Source organism: Microtus ochrogaster, chromosome 15 (genome assembly GCF_000317375.1).
Source record: "Microtus ochrogaster isolate Prairie Vole_2 chromosome 15, MicOch1.0, whole genome shotgun sequence".
Classification (NCBI taxonomy): domain Eukaryota; kingdom Metazoa; phylum Chordata; class Mammalia; order Rodentia; family Cricetidae; genus Microtus; species Microtus ochrogaster.
In genome coordinates, this window is record NC_022017.1 from 6039358 (window position 1) to 6056566 (window position 17209).

Sequence of the window (17209 nt, forward strand, 5' to 3'; positions counted from 1 at the left end):
AGAGTAGCCCTGTCTGGCACAGAACCTACTAGACCAGATTGACCTCAAACTCAGAGATCCTTCAGCCTCTGCATGCAATGTTTTAAAAACATTTTTTTAGATTTATTTTATCTCATAAGTGTTGTCTGCATGTATGTGTGTATACCATATGTGTGCCTGGTGCCCTTAGAGGTCAGAAAAGGGCATCAAGTCTCCTGGAGTTATAGCCACCATATGGATGCTGGAAATCTAACCTGGTTCCTCTACAAGAACAATAAGTGCTCTTAACTGCTGAGTCATTTCTCCGGCTCAAGTGTACCACATTCTAAAAGCAAACTAATAGTTAAGGAAAGACACTGGCTAACAACCTCTGGCATACATATTCATATGTGAACATATAACACACACACCAAGTCCAAAGCCTTCCAGGGCTGGATATGTGACTCCGTGGTAAGCTACTTATCGAACACATAAATTATATTTGCTCCCTGGCACTGGAAAAAAAAAAGGCCTGGGGCTGGAGAGATGGCTCAGAGGTTAAGAGCACTGGCTGCTCTTTCAGAGTTCAATTCTCAGCACTCACATGGCAGCTCACAACTATCTATAACTCCTGTTCCAGGGGATCTGACATCCTCACACAGACAAACATTCTGACAAAACACCAATGCACATAAAATAGAAATAAATAAACCAGTTTAAAGAGAGCAAGGGAAAAAGCTGTAGCAGGGTTGTAACCTCCAGTGTGAAGCTGCTGGGGTCTGCTGAATCCCCACCCGTGCAAGACAGGCAGAAGGAAAGGCGTGTCTTCTCGTGGAAAGACACTAATATTTGCTGTTACTGCCGAGTTTTGTTTGAGAAGAAAAGCCTAAAAAGGAATTGGCAAGCAGGTATAGTGGTGTATTAATAAATAAAGCTTGCCTGAAGATCAGAGAACAAAACAGCCATACAAACCAGGGAGTGGTGGCACACTCCTTTAATCCCAGACAGAGGCAGGTGGATCTTTGCTGGTTCAAGACAAGATTGAATCTGTCTAAAAGAGAAACGGAACTCACACAAAGGTGATCTCAGCACTAGGGAGGTGGAGACGAGAGCCATAAGGCTGGGCAGAGAGACAAATAGAAAGAGGAAGAGACAGGAGCTCTGTGGAGTCTTCAGGATTCATGGAGACAGGATCTCACCCATTTTCCATTGGAGGTAGAGGTAAGAGCCAGTGGCTGGCTGCATTGCTTTTCTGACCTTCAGGTTGAACCCCAGTATCTGTCTCTGGGTTTTTATTATTTGTACTACAAACAGGTAAAAGGTGTATTTTAAAAAGATAAACAGGGTGTAATGGTGAAGGTCTTTAATCCCAGAACTCAGAGGCAGAGGCTGGTGGATCTCTCTGGGTTTGGGGCTAGAGTGGTCTACATAGTGAGTTCCAGGCCAGCAAGGGCACTGTCTTTAAAAAGTAAAATGAGGGGCTGGAGAGGTGGCTCAGAGTTTAAGAGCACTGGCTGCTCTTCCAAAGGTCCTGAGTTCAATTCCCAGCAACCACATGGTGGCTCACATCCATCTGAACTGAGATCTGGTGCCCTCTTCTGGCGTGCGGGCACACATGGAGGCAGAATGTTGTATACATAATAAATAAATCTTAAAAAAAAGCAAAATGAAAAATAAACAAAAAGGGGCTGCAGCTTTCTCTCTCCCTTGGTGCTACCTTCAAGGAAGCTGCCATTTCCTGCGCGGATCTTGGTTCCTCTCAGATCTAAGAAAGAAAGGAAGGAAGAAGGAAAGAAAAAGAGGACCATAGCCGGGTGGTAGTGGCATGAGACTTTAACCCCAAACTCAAGAAGCAGAGGCAGGGAGATCTCTGTGAGTTCGAAGCCAGCTTGGTCTACAGAGCAAGTTCCAGGAAAGCCAGGGCTACACAGAGAAACCCGATCTCGAAAAATGGGAGTGGGGGGTGATCAAGAAATTCCTTCAGTGAAAGTCAGAACTAAGAAGAAATGCCGAAGCATCAATAGGTTGCAGAGAAGCTTTGAGGGCCAGATTCTTAAGCCCGGCATTGGTCATGAGAACAGCAAAGAAACCAAGCACATGCCTCCCAGGGGCTCTGTGTGTTCCTGGTGCAGCACCAATGCTGTGTTATAGACATGCTGCCCAGGGCTCTGCGTGTTCCTGGTGCAGCACCAATGCTGTGTTAGACATGCTGCCCAGGGGCTCTGTGTGTCCCTGGTCCAGCACCAATGCTGTCATGTCTGACACATCTCACTGTGCTGAGACCACTCATGCTTCCTCCAAGAATCCCAAAGCATGGTGGCCATCAACGTCACCAATCCCAAAGCCAGGGATTGTGGCTTTCTTCTACAGAGAAGAAAGTGAAGAGATGGCTCAGGCACACATTTCATTTGTGCTTAAATGGAACTGCAAGAGCTTAAAAGGCGGTGGGGGGGGAGACACACAAGGCCAAGGAGACAGCTACGCCCATATACGGGTGGACTGAGAAGATGCCACAAAGTTGCCCTCTGTCCTTCTTGGCATGCATACCCACACACGGACTTTTTAAAAATATATATATATCAAAAAAATAAATAAAAATAAATAAATAAAAAATATATAACAGAGTCCTTCAAAGGATGAGAGTGATTCAAGAATTTCTTAAGAGCATACGGATGGGCCTCGTTGATGGCACCTGCCAATAATTCCAGTACCTGGGAAGTCTGAAATAGAACCACTAAATTACAGCCAGCCTGGGCTGTACGAGTCTGTGTCTATCTCCCTCCTACCTCCAAAAGATCATTAAGATGGTTTGGAAATCCAGAATTGCTCTCGCCTTTTGAGGGCTTCACAACCTTATTCAGGGACACTGAAGTTGAATCAAGGAGGCCAAATTGCTTGAATGAAACAGGGGAATAATAGTCAAAATACCTCTATCTTGCCAGGTGCAGTGGCCCACGCCTTCAACCCCAGCACTTGGGAGGCAGAGGCAGGCGGATCTTTGTGAGTTCGAGACCATCCAGACCTATAGAGTGAGACCCTTCACAAAAACAAGAAACCCACACTCTAATACTAGCCCTCTGACTGGTCGGCCCCACTGTCTGGAACTGAGCCTTCGGGAACTGGTAGAAAGACCAGGACTACGTTTCACTTGCTGGCTCACTACTATAAAACTTTGCAGTACTTGTTTGGGGCAGCAAATGACGAAAGAGAGTAGTTAGTTCCTCTAAGGAAGGCAGAAATAGTGACAGCTCAGTATTACGTTTCTCGTGCCGTGTGAAGGTTTAAAGGTCAGTCAGGTAGATCTGGCTGTCTATACCTGTGGTGCCAGCAGCTGGGAAGTGGGGGCAGGAGAGTGAGAAGTTCAAAGTCATCTCCAGTTCCATCAGGAGACCAGTATAGGGATACATGACCTTGTCAGAACTCACCAGGCCCACTCTACCTGAGCGACCTGAGGGAGGGAGCCGTACCTTGATGACGCCGTCCTTGCAATCCACCACCCGCTCAAATGTTTGACTGAGGATCTCGATGTCCTTGAGAAGTTCCCTGGTCTTGACTTCTCTTAGGACAGTTCTCCACTGTGTGTTGATCTTATTAAGATTCAGAGCGCTGTTGTGTTCTTCCTTGGCCAGCTTGTCCTGTGTGAGGGATAAACACAACCATTTCAGCCAAGGCCAAAGGTCTACCTGGGTACAATGGACACCACCCTGACAAACACCAGCCCTCGAGCATTCTGAAGGGCCAAAGCTCTTGGCAACCAACACCCAGGGCTTGGATTTGTGGTTTTCGATGGGAGTTTTCTTCATGGTGAGACGTCAAAGCAGAGGACTTTCTAATGATCCCACTCCGGACAGGACAGCAGAATTTTCTTTTTTTAAAAAAATTTAGTTAGCTTTATTTTATGTGGATTGGTGTGAAGGTATCAGATCCCCAGAAACTGGAGTTACAGACAGTTGTTAGCTGTCATGTGGGTGCTGGGAATTGAACTCGGGTCCTCTGGAAGACCAGCCAGTGCTCCTAACTGCTGAGCCATCTCTCCAGCCCCCCGGATTTTCAAGATAGCTGAATTTGGACACTTGACAGCACCTACTGTCCTAATTCCGGAGCTCAGCTGATACTTCCAACTCTATCTCCCTCTCTCCATGCTTCACAGAGAACTCCCTAGGCCGAGGACTTCGGAGGAGGCACGGGCGGGATGAAAATGAGTCAGTCAACAGTGATGCGACCTGGGCAACGGTGCCAGGGCATGGGCGGAGTGGGTTTGGGCAAGACACAGTCAAGACAAGCATCACCTTCAAGAACTGTGTGAGAAGCCTCTCTTTCTTCTTGGCCGCCTCCTCCTCTGCCAGCAACTTCTGCTGAAATAAAAGCAGCTGCTCTTCGTCCGTCAAGGGTACTTTTGCCTTTTTCCCTTTTTTAGGCATGGCTGGGCCGGCGGACTGGATTCAGGCAAAGAGCCTCGGCCTGCCGCCACGGCCTGCTTGTGAGAAATTAGAAGGAAAACGCTCCCATAGACTGGGACCTTCTGGAACTAAGGTAATGAAGCCTTAGACCTCAGTCCTCCGCCAAGAGAGCTCAGGCCGTCAATAGACGGCTCAAGAGTCGAACGACGCATCTTGTCTCCTAGCAACAAGGACCTTCGCTAAGACCGCTGCCCGTGTGAGAAATTGTAAGGTGAGCCCTATTTTGAAGCGCCCCCTGCACTCTGGAGGACCGCAGTCAGTTCTGGTAGAGAGGGCTTTTTATCATAAAAATCCTACTCTCTCTCTTTTTAAAAAAAGCCTTCAAATATTTTTTTTCTATTTTACTGTTTTATTTTGTGTATGTGTGTTTTGTCTGCGTACATGGGCATGCCTGTTGCCTGCAGAGACCAGAAGAGGGTGTTGGATTCAGTGGAACAGGTCAAGACCACTCACACACATACTCATAATCTTTTTTGAGGGTGGGTGTATCAGGCTTCTTTTGGGCCACCAACCAGCTCCCAAATCATAACACAAACACTCTTATACTTAGTTTTAAATGCTTGGCTTAGTTTAGGCTTCTTTCTGGCTAGCTCTTTTAACTTAACCTGTTTCTCTTTGTCTACCTTTTGCCTCCGGCCTTTTTACTTTTCTTTATTCTCTGTGACTTTCTTACCTGCTTACTTCGTGGCTGGCTGGGTGGCTGACCTCTGGTGTCTCCCTCTCTTGACGTGTTCTTCGTTTCTCCTCCTATTTATTCTCTCTCCCTGCCAGCCCCGCCTATCCTTTCTCCTGCCTAGATATTGGCTATTCTTTATTAACCCAATCAGGTGCCTCAGGTAGGCAAGGTGAAACAAATGCCACACATCTTTTAATAACTATACAATAGCAGCATAGACAAATGTAACACACCTTTACACAGTTAAAGTAATATTCTGCAACATAAACAAATATAACCTATCTTTACATAGTTAAAGTAATATTCTGCAACATAAACAAATGTAACCTATCTTTACATAGTTAAAGTACTATTCCACAACAGGTGGGCCGGTGAGAAGGCTCAGTGGGTAAGGGAGTTGCTGCCAAGCCTGATGATCTGAGACCAACCACCAACGCCAGCTTCAAGGGCTCAAAATCCTTTCTGACCTCAGTGGACACTGGACTCATGTACACAAACACACATATACATAAAACATTTTAAATCTTTGTAAAATGGTCTCCTTGGAGGTGGAGAGATGGCTCAGAGGATAAGAGCACTGGCTGCAATTGTAGAAGGTCTGGATTCAGTTCCCAGCACCCACATGGCAGCTCACAACTTCCCATAATTCCAGTTCCAGGGGATCTGATTCCCACTCTGACCTCTGTGGGCACCCGGTACGCACATGGTGCACATACATACACGCAGGCAAAACAGATGCACATAAAACAAATCAATCTAGAAACTGTCTTGAGACAGCATCTCATTGTGTAGCCCCAGATGGCCAGAAACTCACTATATAGTCCAGGTTGACCTCAAACTCATAAAAACCTGTTTGCCTCTGCCTCCCCGGTGCTGGCATCAAAGGTATGCATTACCACTTCTAACTTAAAGTTTCTTCAAGCGAAAAATTCTTTGGATAACAAAAAGAAATACAGCAGTGCGCGTTTCCCCATATAGACACCCGCAGCTGAGGGAGCAGCAGACCTCTCAAGCCACAGCCTGCCCTGCTTAGGCAGCCGGGTGCACTCATCTCTACATGGCCGTGCCTCCGTCTTCTAAGCTGCCTTGCTTTTCTGTTTAACCGGTACAGTATCTTTGCTTCACTCTGCCTCAGCCTGAAATTCTGTTCTGTGGTAGATGTGCCCACGAGGACCTGAGCAGAATTCCCTATGACTTCACTGGAGACTCTTTAGGCTGCGCAGCCAGCATCCTCGAGTTATTCTGAAAATTAGATGGGATGTTCAGAGAACAAAGTACAAAGATGGAAAGCAGGTAAGGACTGTAACCCTAACCACTACTAACAAGAAGAGTAGTGGGAGCCCTGGACAAGCGATGCTGGTTAGACTCTCGGGAAAGTGAGCTCCTTTAGTTGGATTAATGTCCTTAGCAGACAAAGAGACTAATCTGGAAGATGGTTTAGGCTTAAGAGCACTGGCTACTCTTCCAGAGAACCCAGGTTCAATTCCCAGCAACCGCATGGTGGCTCACAACCACCTGACCCTTTCTTCAGGCCTCCTCAGGCACCAGGTATGCTTGTGCAGACACACATGTAAGCAAAACACTTACACACTAAATAAGTGTTAAAAGACACTAAAAAACGTTCAAGAAGAGAATGTAACAAATGTTATTTGTTTTTGTGGCCTTTGAATACACCAGAAGACAGCCTTCCAAGACCTTCTAGATCCCAGATCTGTCACCACCATATTCTTAACTTCTTGTTCTCTAGACTGTGAGAAATAACTGGTCACTGTTTAAGCCACACTGTGTATTGTATTCTGTTCTTGCAGTCTGCGCTAAGATAGTTTCCCTTTGTCAGGGGAGGGGAGATTACTAGCACACACACATGAAGGGTCACGTGGAATGGAGAAAAGCTTCTAAAACTACATTATGCTACACAGCTTGATATGTTTAGTAGCTTTTAAAAGGAATAAGACATGTTTGGCGTGTGTGGTCACACACACACTGTACAGGAATAAGACATGTTTAGCGTATGTGTGGTTACACACACACTACACAGGAGTAAGACATGTTTAGCGTGTGTGTGGTCACACACACGCACTGCACAGGAGTAGAAGTTCAAGGACAACTTTCAGGAGTCAGTCCCAGGACTTGAGCCCAGGTGGTTGGTGGTAGACACAATTTACCCACTAAGTCATCTCACTGGCCCCTAGATTACCTCGTCACTTCCCTTTTTTTTCACTGTTAACTAAGAATTTTAATTTATGTGCCATAGTATTTGGCCTTTCTCTTTTCATTCTTTGTTGCTCTTGTGTCCGGGGTAGGGTTGTCTAGCATTTGCTCGGTAAGTGCTACAACTTAAGTCACAGCCCTTCTGTGTTGTGTTCGAAGGGCCTTTTCAGATCTTAAACTCAGTAAGCTTGGTTTCTACCTATTTCCTAGTAGCTTTATTGTTCTTTCATATATATATGTTTATTTTGTCTTATCAGCATTCCAAACTGACCAAGATAACATCATCTCAACTTTTTTTTTTTTTTTTCGAGACAGGGTTTCTCTGTAGCTTTGGTGCCTGTCCTGGAACTAGCTCTTGTAGACCAGGCTGGCCTCGAGCTCACAGAGATCCGCCTGCCTCTGCCTCCCGAGTGCTGGGATTAAAGGCATGCGCCACCACCGCCTGGCTTCAACTTTTTTTTTTAAATTATGAAAGTTTGGCCTTTAGTGTCTTCCATGTTTGCACCTAAACCTTGATGTGTGATCTTGTGGTTTCATCTGTGCCTTGGGGGTATTTCCTCACTGTTCTGCCTTATTCCTTCCATTGTGAATCAAGAATCCACATGTGGCTGGGTTTGTGTTTACGGAGGAGAACATACTGCTCTGGCCTCTGCATTTCTGAAAATAGGTACACAATTTGATCCACATGCTCATATTTGTGCAACACACACACGCATGAGATGGAAAACAAAATTCATGATTTTCCGTTTTTGTCTTTTTGAGGTGGGAGTCTCACGTTCAGGCTGGCTTTGAACGCATTATGTAGCTGAATCTATCCTTGCCTCTCCTGATCCTCCTGTCTCCACCTCCCAAGTGCTGTGATTACAGGTGAGTGTCACCATGCCAAAAGACATTATTACCAAGGGACTAGCAGTTTAGCAGCAGAAATAACAAATACCTAATAATAAATATGCAGAAATCATGTCAATAACATTTTGAGCATTCACTGCATGCCGAGTGCTGACTTAAGTGTTATGTGTGCATTACCTAATGGGATTCTTACAGCAGCCCTGTGAAGTAAGTGCGGCTATTATTTTTATTTAACAGATGAGAAAAGTGATGCTTAGAGGCCTTTAGCTCAAGGCTACATCAGAAGTTGGTCGGTTTGGATGGACCGAGAGGACAGGCAGCGTTAACGTCAGCAGAGAAAACCATCTTCACAAGGTACGTGGTATTCAATAACCTTTATGACCCTCCCTCCCAAACCCAGATTCTTCTCATAGCTTCGCAAATCTGCTCTAGGATGGATGCAGAGGCTCCTGTTTCCATGGTGATGGGGCGGCTGGTACACTGCACGCCAAGTGTAGGCGATGCAGAGAATTGGCTCAGGATCGAAAGGTGTCGCAGCGGGACCCAGGGAAAAGAGGATCAATGAGAAAGCCAGGTCTGAGAGACGGGACCTCCCAGGAGCTCCAGATGAGCCTCCACAGCCGTCTTGTCCCTGCCTCCCTAACTGCTAGCCTGGGACACCCGAACCCTGGGAAAGAAACACAGTCACTCCAGACTCAAGCCAGGTCACAGGCTGGAAGCCTGTCCCGTGGGGGGATCGTCTCCTTCCTCCTCCCCTTTGCCTCGCAGCCCTCGGTTCCTGTGTGGCGACCTCGGTCTTGGACTCTCCCCGGGTCGATGGAGCTGAGCAGCCAGCAGGGGGCAGAGTCTCCCTCTGCGGAAGGACGCCTTAGCGGCTCGCACCCCCAGCTTCAGGGCTGTTTTCAGCTGACAGGCTGCAAAGGCGCAGTAGGTGGATTTCAGGACAGGAGACGGGTGCTGGCAGGGGCTGGGAACCACTGAAGCACCGGACTTAAGCAGTGGGCCCCTCTGAGAAGACGGTTCTTGGGGGTCACCAGACAGGGGGCTGAAATAATCAACGTTTAAAAATCTTCCCCTCAGTTTTCTTTTGAGCTTTTTGTTGTTGTTGCAGTTTTTTCCCATTTAAAAAAAAATCCTAATGCGGGGGAGGCTTATTCATTCAGTGTTTATCGAGTATACAACTGTTACAGATAGATACAGCCATTCAGAACAAATATTTCTAAAATGTACAATGATTCTTAACCTTTTGTGAGCGGGAAGTGTCATATCTTTTTAAACACTTACTTATTTTTATGTAAATGGGTGTTTGGACTGCATGTGTGTTTGTGCAACACATGTGAGCCTCGGATAACAGAAGAGGGCATCGGAGTTACAGGTGGTTGCGAGTGGCCATGTGGGCGCTGGGAACCAGACCCTGCTCCCCCTGGAAGAGCAGCCAGTGTACTTAGCTGATGAGCCATCTTACCAGACTCTGGATATCTTTACGGTAATTAAGATAAGAAGGATATAGATTCTCCCCCAGAAAGAATATGCCATGAAATTAAAAACATTTCATGCGAGATTGGACACCTTATAAGCCCCTCCCTGTCTTGTATGAAATGGCTTATTTGAAACAGAAGAGAAATCAATCGTTGCTCTGAGTGCCCACCCAGTGCCTGACTGTCTGTGTGTGTGTGCATGAGTGTGCCTGTGTGTGTGCACATGTGTGTGTGCTCCTGAAGGTAGATGTTGCAGGAGAAAATGGGCCAGTGTTGTGGAATATTGATTTAAGATGTGTTATATTCATTTATGCGTGGAATATTCATTATGTGTGGAATATTTGTTTAATGATGCAAAGATGTGTTGTATTCTTTTATGTTGCATTTGTTTAACTCTAGAAATCTGTTTACTTTGCCTGCCTAGAACATCCGATTGGTCTAATAAAGAGCTGAACGGCCAAAAGCGAGGCAGGAGAAGGGATAGGTGGGGCTGGCAGGCATAGAGAATAGAGATCCAGGGAAGAGAGCTAGGAGTGAGGAAAGGAGGAGAGGAAGATGCCAGGGGCCAGCCGGCCAGCCGCATGGCCAGTCATGAAGTAAGAAGGAAAGAGAGATATACAGAATAAAAAAAGGTAAAAATCCCAGAGACAAAAGTTAGTTAAAGAGAAATGGGATAATTTAAGTTAGAAAAGCTAGCTAGAAAACAAGTCAAGCTAAGGCCAGGCATTCATAAGTAAGAATAAATATTTGTGTATTTATTTGGGAGCTGGTAGTGGACCCCTAAAAAAAAACCCAAACCAACTACAGGCCGGGTGGTAGTGGTGGCAGTGCAGGCCTTTAATTGTAGCACTAGGGGGGCAGAGACCTGTGGGTCTCTAAGTTCAAGGCCAGCCTGGTCTACAGAGCGAGTTTAGTACAGCCAGGGCTACACAGAGAAGATGGGCTAGCCTGTCTTGAAAAAAAGAAAAAAGAAGAAAAGAAAAGAAGGATGGGATGTGGTGACTTGTGTTTACAATCCAGTCACTTAGAAGGCTGAGGCAGGAAGAGAGCTTCCTAAAGCTACTTTGTGCTACCGAGGAAGTTCAAGACCAGTCTAGGCATGAGAGCCAGACTCGGTCTCAATATTTTATTTTATTTGTGGTGAGGATGAACCTCAGGTAGAGTACTTGTTTATCTGTATAAGACAAAGGGTCCAAATCCCAGTACCAGGAAAAGAAAGAAAGAAGAGGAGAGGAGAGGAGAGGAGAGGAGAGGAGAGGAGAGGAGAGGGAAAGGAAGGGAAGGAAAGCCACTAGAGGCTGAATTAGTGGGGAAGTACAGAATGCTCAAGGATGGGGCTGGAGCAGAATCAGGGAGGTGCTGAAGGGTCCTCCTGAAGAAGCCTGCGTTCTGTCCTTAGGAGCTGAAGTAATGGGTGCTACAGAGGCAGAGTGGATGGCAGCTGGAGGACAGACAGAGGTAGCTGTGCATCTGCCCGCACACGTGCTAAGGAGGCTGGAGCGACCACAGCGTGTGAGAAGGCATTCTCCTGCTCCACTCCAGGGCTTAGCCAGAGGCTGTGGTGTGACATTCCCACACACGCACAGCAAGGAATGATCAGACTAGGGCAGAGAGCACTTCTATCACCCTGATGGCCAAAGACTTCTTTTTTTTTTTTAATATTTATTTATTATGTATACAATGTACTGTCTGTGTGTATGTCTGCAGGCCAGAAGAGGGCACCAGACCTCATTACAGATGGTTGTGAGCCACCATGTGGTTGCTGGGAATTGAACTCAGGACCTTTGGAAGAGCAGGCAATGCTCTTAACCACTGAGCCATCTCTCCAGCCCCCGGCCAAAGACTTCTTGAGAAGTTTTTGTTTTTGTTTTGAGACAGGGTCTTACATGTAGCTCTCGCCAGCCTGAAACTTGTCCTGTAGGCCAGGCTGGCCTCATATCTACAGGGATCTACCTGCCTCTGCCTCTGGAGTGCTGGGGTTAAAGGCAAGGCCTGACTTTTTGTACATATATATGATATGTGTATAAGTGTTTAGCCTGCGTGCATGTTTGTATGTATACCATATGAATGCCTGGTGCCCATGAAGGCTAGGATAGGGCACTGGACCCCCTAGAACTGGAATGGCAGGTGGTCACACGGGGGTTGGGAACGAAATCCAGATCCTCTACAAGAGAAACGGGTAGAAATACATGATTTCTGAGGGGAGGGAGTTGTGATGGTTATTCTTGGTTGTCAACTTGACTACATTTGGAATTAACTAAAAACCAAGTAGGTTTTGTACCTGTGAGAGATTTTTTTTCTTAATTAAATCCCTTGAAGTGGGAACACCCACTTTTAATCCAGATTAAAGGGTAGCTGCCCTTCTAATCTGGGCCACACCTTCTGCTGGCAGCCTGCAGATAGGTTGTAGAAGAAGGGAGCTTTTGCTCTTTGTCTTCTTGCTCTCACTGGCAAGTCCATTCCTCCACGGGCATCAAGCCTACCTCTTTGGGATTCTGGCCTATACCAAGAACCAGTTAAAACATCCAGCCCATGGACTGAGCTTCTGCTGAACCTCAATGATGAGCCTCCATTGATAGACAGCCATTATTGGATGATCTAGACCACAGCCTATAAGCCGTTCTAAAAGCATTCCATATCTATCTATCTATCTATCTATCTATCTATCTATCTATCTATCTATCTATCTATCTATCTATCTATCTATCTTCTATCCATCTATCTATCTATAGATTTAGAAACATGTAGATATAGATACCTTCATTCTGTAATCTCTGTTCCTCTAGAGAACCCTGGCCAATTCAGCAGTTGTGTGTCCGTATTTGTGTTAGGTGCACTTGTGCACCCATGTGTGTGCAAGCCAGAGGACAACCTCAGTTGTCATCCCTTAGTCACTTTCTTCCTTGACTTTGAGGCAGTCTTGCGTTGGCCTGAATCTCAGCAGAAGGCAAGGCTCCTTAGACCCACGTTCTCATGTCTGCAAGCAAGCACCTCACCAGAGCTGCAACCCCAGCCACCAATATCTATTAGATTGTAACCCAAAGCATACACTAAATAAGGCACAGATGTATATAACTAGATATGTGCATTTATCTTCTAAAGTGCCCTGGAACACTAAGTGCAATGTGCTTAAAGATTGTCAGCCAGGCGGTGGTGGCGCGTGCCTTTAATCCCAGCACTCAGGAGGCAGAGGCAGGTGGACCTCTATGAGTTCGAGGCCAGCCTGGTCTACAGAGGGAGTTCCAGGACAGCTAGTGCTACACAGAGAAACTCTGTCTCCAAAAACAAACAATGCCAGCAGCTAAGAGTATTTGTTGCCCTGGACATAAATTAAATTCCCACATGGCAACCCACGGCTATCTTTAATTCCAGTTCCTGGGGCTCCATTGGCCCCCTTCTGGTTTCTATGGGATATGTACACAGTGTACAGGCATACATGCAGGCAAAACACCAGTATACATAAAATTAAATTAAATCTAAATTAAAAATTTCCAGAATATGTAAAACACCCATTCAAATAAAATAAAATTTAAATAAACAAATTAATAAATGACCTATCAGGATACACAAATAGACCTCCCTGTCCATTGCGGTCTGACATGTGAAGTACATACTTGGGAGATTGTCACGAGCTGTCCCTTCTACCAGAAATGTCCTTTTCCCTGATTGTTCCTGTTGTTGAAACCCTAATATCCTTTAGATCTCAGGCCAGCCTTACTTGTCCAGAGCTGTCACTCAGGCTAAAAGAGCTAGCCAACTCTTCTCTCCCAGGTACTCAATATGACCTTTGTCCCTGTCTTTTCTGGTTTGCAATTTTTGTTTGCCTATTTTCTATAGGTTGTTTTTCTGGTTTTAAAGTGCTTTGTTACACTATATGTATGTATGCACGTATGTATGGACAGGCAGATGGGCTGACAGGCAGGCAGACGGACGGACAGGCAGATGGCTGGGTGGATGGACGGGCAGATGGATAGATGGATGTTGTGGTGCAGGCGCAGACGTGCCTCAGAGCTCATCTGTTGGTCGGAGGACAACCTTCCAGAGTCAATTCTCTTCTTCCACTAAGTAGATTCTAGATACCACAGTCGGGTCTTCGGGCTTGGCAGCAGATGCCTTTACCAGCTAAGCCATTTCATGGCCTTACCAATTGCCTTTCTACCCCCACTATGATTAGGTGAACTTCTTGGGGACAGGGACCCATCAGTTTCATGTCAGGACACAGGAGCTCAGGGTTTGGTGGAGTGAAGAAGGGAGCCTTGATTGGCTCTTCTTTTCGGCCTCAGCATCCCCTCATGAACTCCAGACTCAGAGTCATCATAATGGGAAGGGCAAAGAGGTCAGGTTAGTTACTTACAATCCTGTCCCCCAGATACCGGAGAAGGACAGAGAGCAAACAATGGACTGGCTGACTGAGGTCCAGCCAGACACAACGACGACAGCCACACTAGTGGACTTGCTGGGTGTTGTATGCTCTGCCTCTACTGTGCGCTACTCCTCAGTCCTAGGGGTGGGGGGAGGGGGAATCAGAAGGGATGCTTCAGAGTAAGATGGCGAATTTCACTTCAGAGGCAGCCAGATTGTATTCGAAACCTGACTATGAGACTTGTATAGAAAGAGGCTGAGAACCCATGCCAGCCCGTGGTCTGCTTGGAATCCAGCCCCTCTGAGTCACTAATCGGGTGCCCTTGGATAAACTGCTTTCCCACTCCACAGATTTTTGTTTCTTAATGTCTCTGATGTTACTTTGTGTTTTCCCTGTATGACCCAGGAGGCCTTCCTGGAGATAGGGAATCTGAAGCAAACTGGGACTCTCCAGCTGGCTCCCTTTCCTCTCCACCTGAGGGCTCTGGCGGAAGTTCAGGGGAGGACGGCAGGCCCTGCTTTCAGCAGGCTGAGGTCCAAGCCTTCCTAACCTGTGACCTTAGACAAGCCACTGTTTGGGCTCCTCTAGTTCCTCAGCAAAAGTCCGAATTTTTGCAGCTAGGGCAGAGACCTTGTCCTGGTGGCTCAGCCTCAGTGTCCCCAACCTGAAGGAGAGAGTTAAAATTGCTACTGAGAGTCCTAAGCTTTTTTGTTTTGTTTTGTTTTGTTTTGTTTTGTGAGCTGAGGCTCCTATTCAGGACCTATGTCCAACTCTGTTACATGTGTGTGCACATGAGAATATGCACATGTGAGTGTGAAGGTGCACATATGTATGTGTCTTAAATGGTGTGCTAGTGAGTTTTCTCTCAATGGCACAAGTTAGAGTTATTATAGAAGGAGGGGCATCAACTGAGAAAATACCTCCCTAAGATCAGCTCATAGGCAGGCCATTGGGCATTTTCTTAATTAGTGATTGATGGGGGAGGGCCCAGCCCATTGCGGGTGATGCCATCATTGGGCAGGTGGTCCTGGGTTCTATAAGAAAGCAGGCTGAGCAAGCCATGGGGAGCAAACCAATAAGCAGCATCCCTCCATGGTCTCTGCATCAGCTCCCGTCTCCAGGTCCCTGCCCTGTTTGAGTTCCTGTCCTGACTTTCTCCGTTGATGAACAGTGATGTGGAAGTGTAAGTCAATAAACCCTTTCCTCCCCAGCTGCTCTACCCATGGTGTTTCATCGCAGCCATAGCAGCCGCGACGGAGACAAAAGGCTCCTGGGAATCAAACAGCTCCAGTGCTTGCAGGCCCTTTACCCACCGAGCCTTCTCCCCACACCCACCCTGTCATTCTTTTTAAAGATTTGATCTTATATGTAGGAGCGTTTTGCCTATGTGAATGTCTATGGACCCTGTGCATGCCTGGTGATTGTGGAGGCTAGATCAGGGCCTAGGATCCCCCGGAACTAGAGTTATGGATGTTTAAGAGCTACTGTGTGGGTACTGGGAATGGAGCCCCAGTTCTCTCTAAACCCCTGGGTCATAGAGACTAACAGATAACTCTATTACTCTTAAGTGTTTTTTTGTTTTTGTTTTTTTTCTTAACTTTTTCTTTCTTCCTTTTCATGCATCCCAGGCTGACCTCAAACTCAGCAAGTAGCTGAAGGTAACCCTTATGCTTCTGACCCTTTTGCCTCCATCTCTTAAGGCTACGATTACAGCCATTAATCCAGCACACAGTAGGGATCCGGCCAGGGCTTACTGTGTGCCAAGCCATCACTCTAAGTCCGAGCGACAGCCTCAGCCCCCAAGAGCTTTCTTTTCCTCATCTGGTTTCCTCCAGACCAAATAGCAAAACTCCCATGTTGCGCTTTCACGAGGGTCTCGGTCCACCGCCAGCCCTCTCCCCTAACAGTATGCTGCTGGGGTCAGCTCCATGACCCTGGCTAAACTGAACTGAGACAAAGCTGAGAAACAGCCTTGTGTCCTAAGGCCCCAAGACTTGGATGCTAACGTTTTGTTTTCAAATCCTTTGCCCCTGAGAGCCTGGGCTAGGCGCTCTGGAGTGACTCCACTCAGACCTCCTTTTGAACTCGGTGCCTTTGGTACTGTTGTATTGATGATGACACCTGAATTCATCTGATAGGTGTAGGGTCCTCTCTTTGTCCCACTCCACGGCACTGGCTTTGAATAAGCCACAGACCGTAGAGATAGTCGCCTTTCTGAAGGGAGGACTTAGGCCACAGTGTGGAGAGGTTTTAGGAGCAAAACGAGCTGGCAGGCAATACAGGGGTGTGAAAAATAAAACCCTGAGACAGCAGTCACAACCAAATGTCTCAGTGCTGACTGATGGGAGTGGCAGAGGCATGGGAGGGGGAGCAAACCAGAGGTTCAGACTTATTTATTTTATGCATTTGCGCATTTTGCCTACCTGTATTCTATGCACCATCTGCTTGCCCGCTGCCTGTGGAGGTCAGGAGAGGGGTGTTGGTTTCTGGAACTAGAATTACAGATAGTTGTGAGCAACCACGCAGGTGCTGGGAACCAAATCCAGGTCCTCCACAAGAGTAAGTGTCCCTAACCACTGAACCATCGCTGCAGCCCCGGAGATTTTCTTTTATTTTGTTTTAGTTTTTCCTTTTTCTTTTTCTTTTTGGTTTCTCTGTAGTTTTTGGAGCCTGTCCTGAAGCTCAATCTGTAGAAGACCAGGTTAGCCTCAAACTCACAGAGATCCGCCTGTCTTGGCCTCCTAAGTGCTGGGATTAAAGGCGTGCGCCACCACCGCCGGATGGAACTTTCTTTCCTTCTCTTTCTTTTCTTCTTCTTTCTTTGCTTGTTTTCATTGTTGTTTAAGACAGGCTCTCATGAATCCCAGGCTGACCGGAGGCTAACAGTGAACATCTGACCCTCCCGCTTCCCACATCTGACCCTCCTGCCTCTCCATTCTGAGTGCCGGGATTTTAGGCTTGTGCCACCACACCCATATAAACAGAGGAATTTCAGCAGAATGCAATAATGTGTCATGGGGCCGCAGGGATGAAGTCTGGTCAGGGGAAGAAATGCCCCAACACCCACGCCTGAGAAGTGGAAGGCCGGAAGGTGCTACCGTGTGAGCTGTGTTTATTCTTTCCACGTCTAAAAATACAAGCAAAGGAAACACGCACATTCACTTGAGCCAACCTGACCAGAAGTGGCCACAGCAACAGCTGAGAAATGAGACAG

At 46.7% G+C, this 17209-nt stretch overlaps 1 protein-coding gene across 5 annotated transcripts in view; it reads right to left on the minus strand.

The window, feature by feature from the left end:
* Positions 1–4579, minus strand: part of Ccdc65 (coiled-coil domain containing 65) — a 15868-nt gene extending 11289 nt beyond the window's left edge. For 4 of the 5 annotated variants that reach the window (XM_026782600.1, XM_026782598.1, XM_026782599.1 and 1 more), the window contains exons 1-2: positions 4248–4579; positions 3426–3593 (exon numbers count right to left, since the gene is read on the minus strand). In XM_026782600.1, the coding sequence (XP_026638401.1) occupies positions 3426–3593; positions 4248–4379 (300 nt within the window). In that variant the 5' untranslated portion in view covers positions 4380–4579. Of the gene's footprint in view, positions 1–1676; positions 1724–3425; positions 3594–4247 lie in introns of those variants that run through there. The other variant, XM_026782601.1, reaches the window with a different exon arrangement.
* Between the last annotated feature and the right edge of the window lie 12630 nt (positions 4580–17209).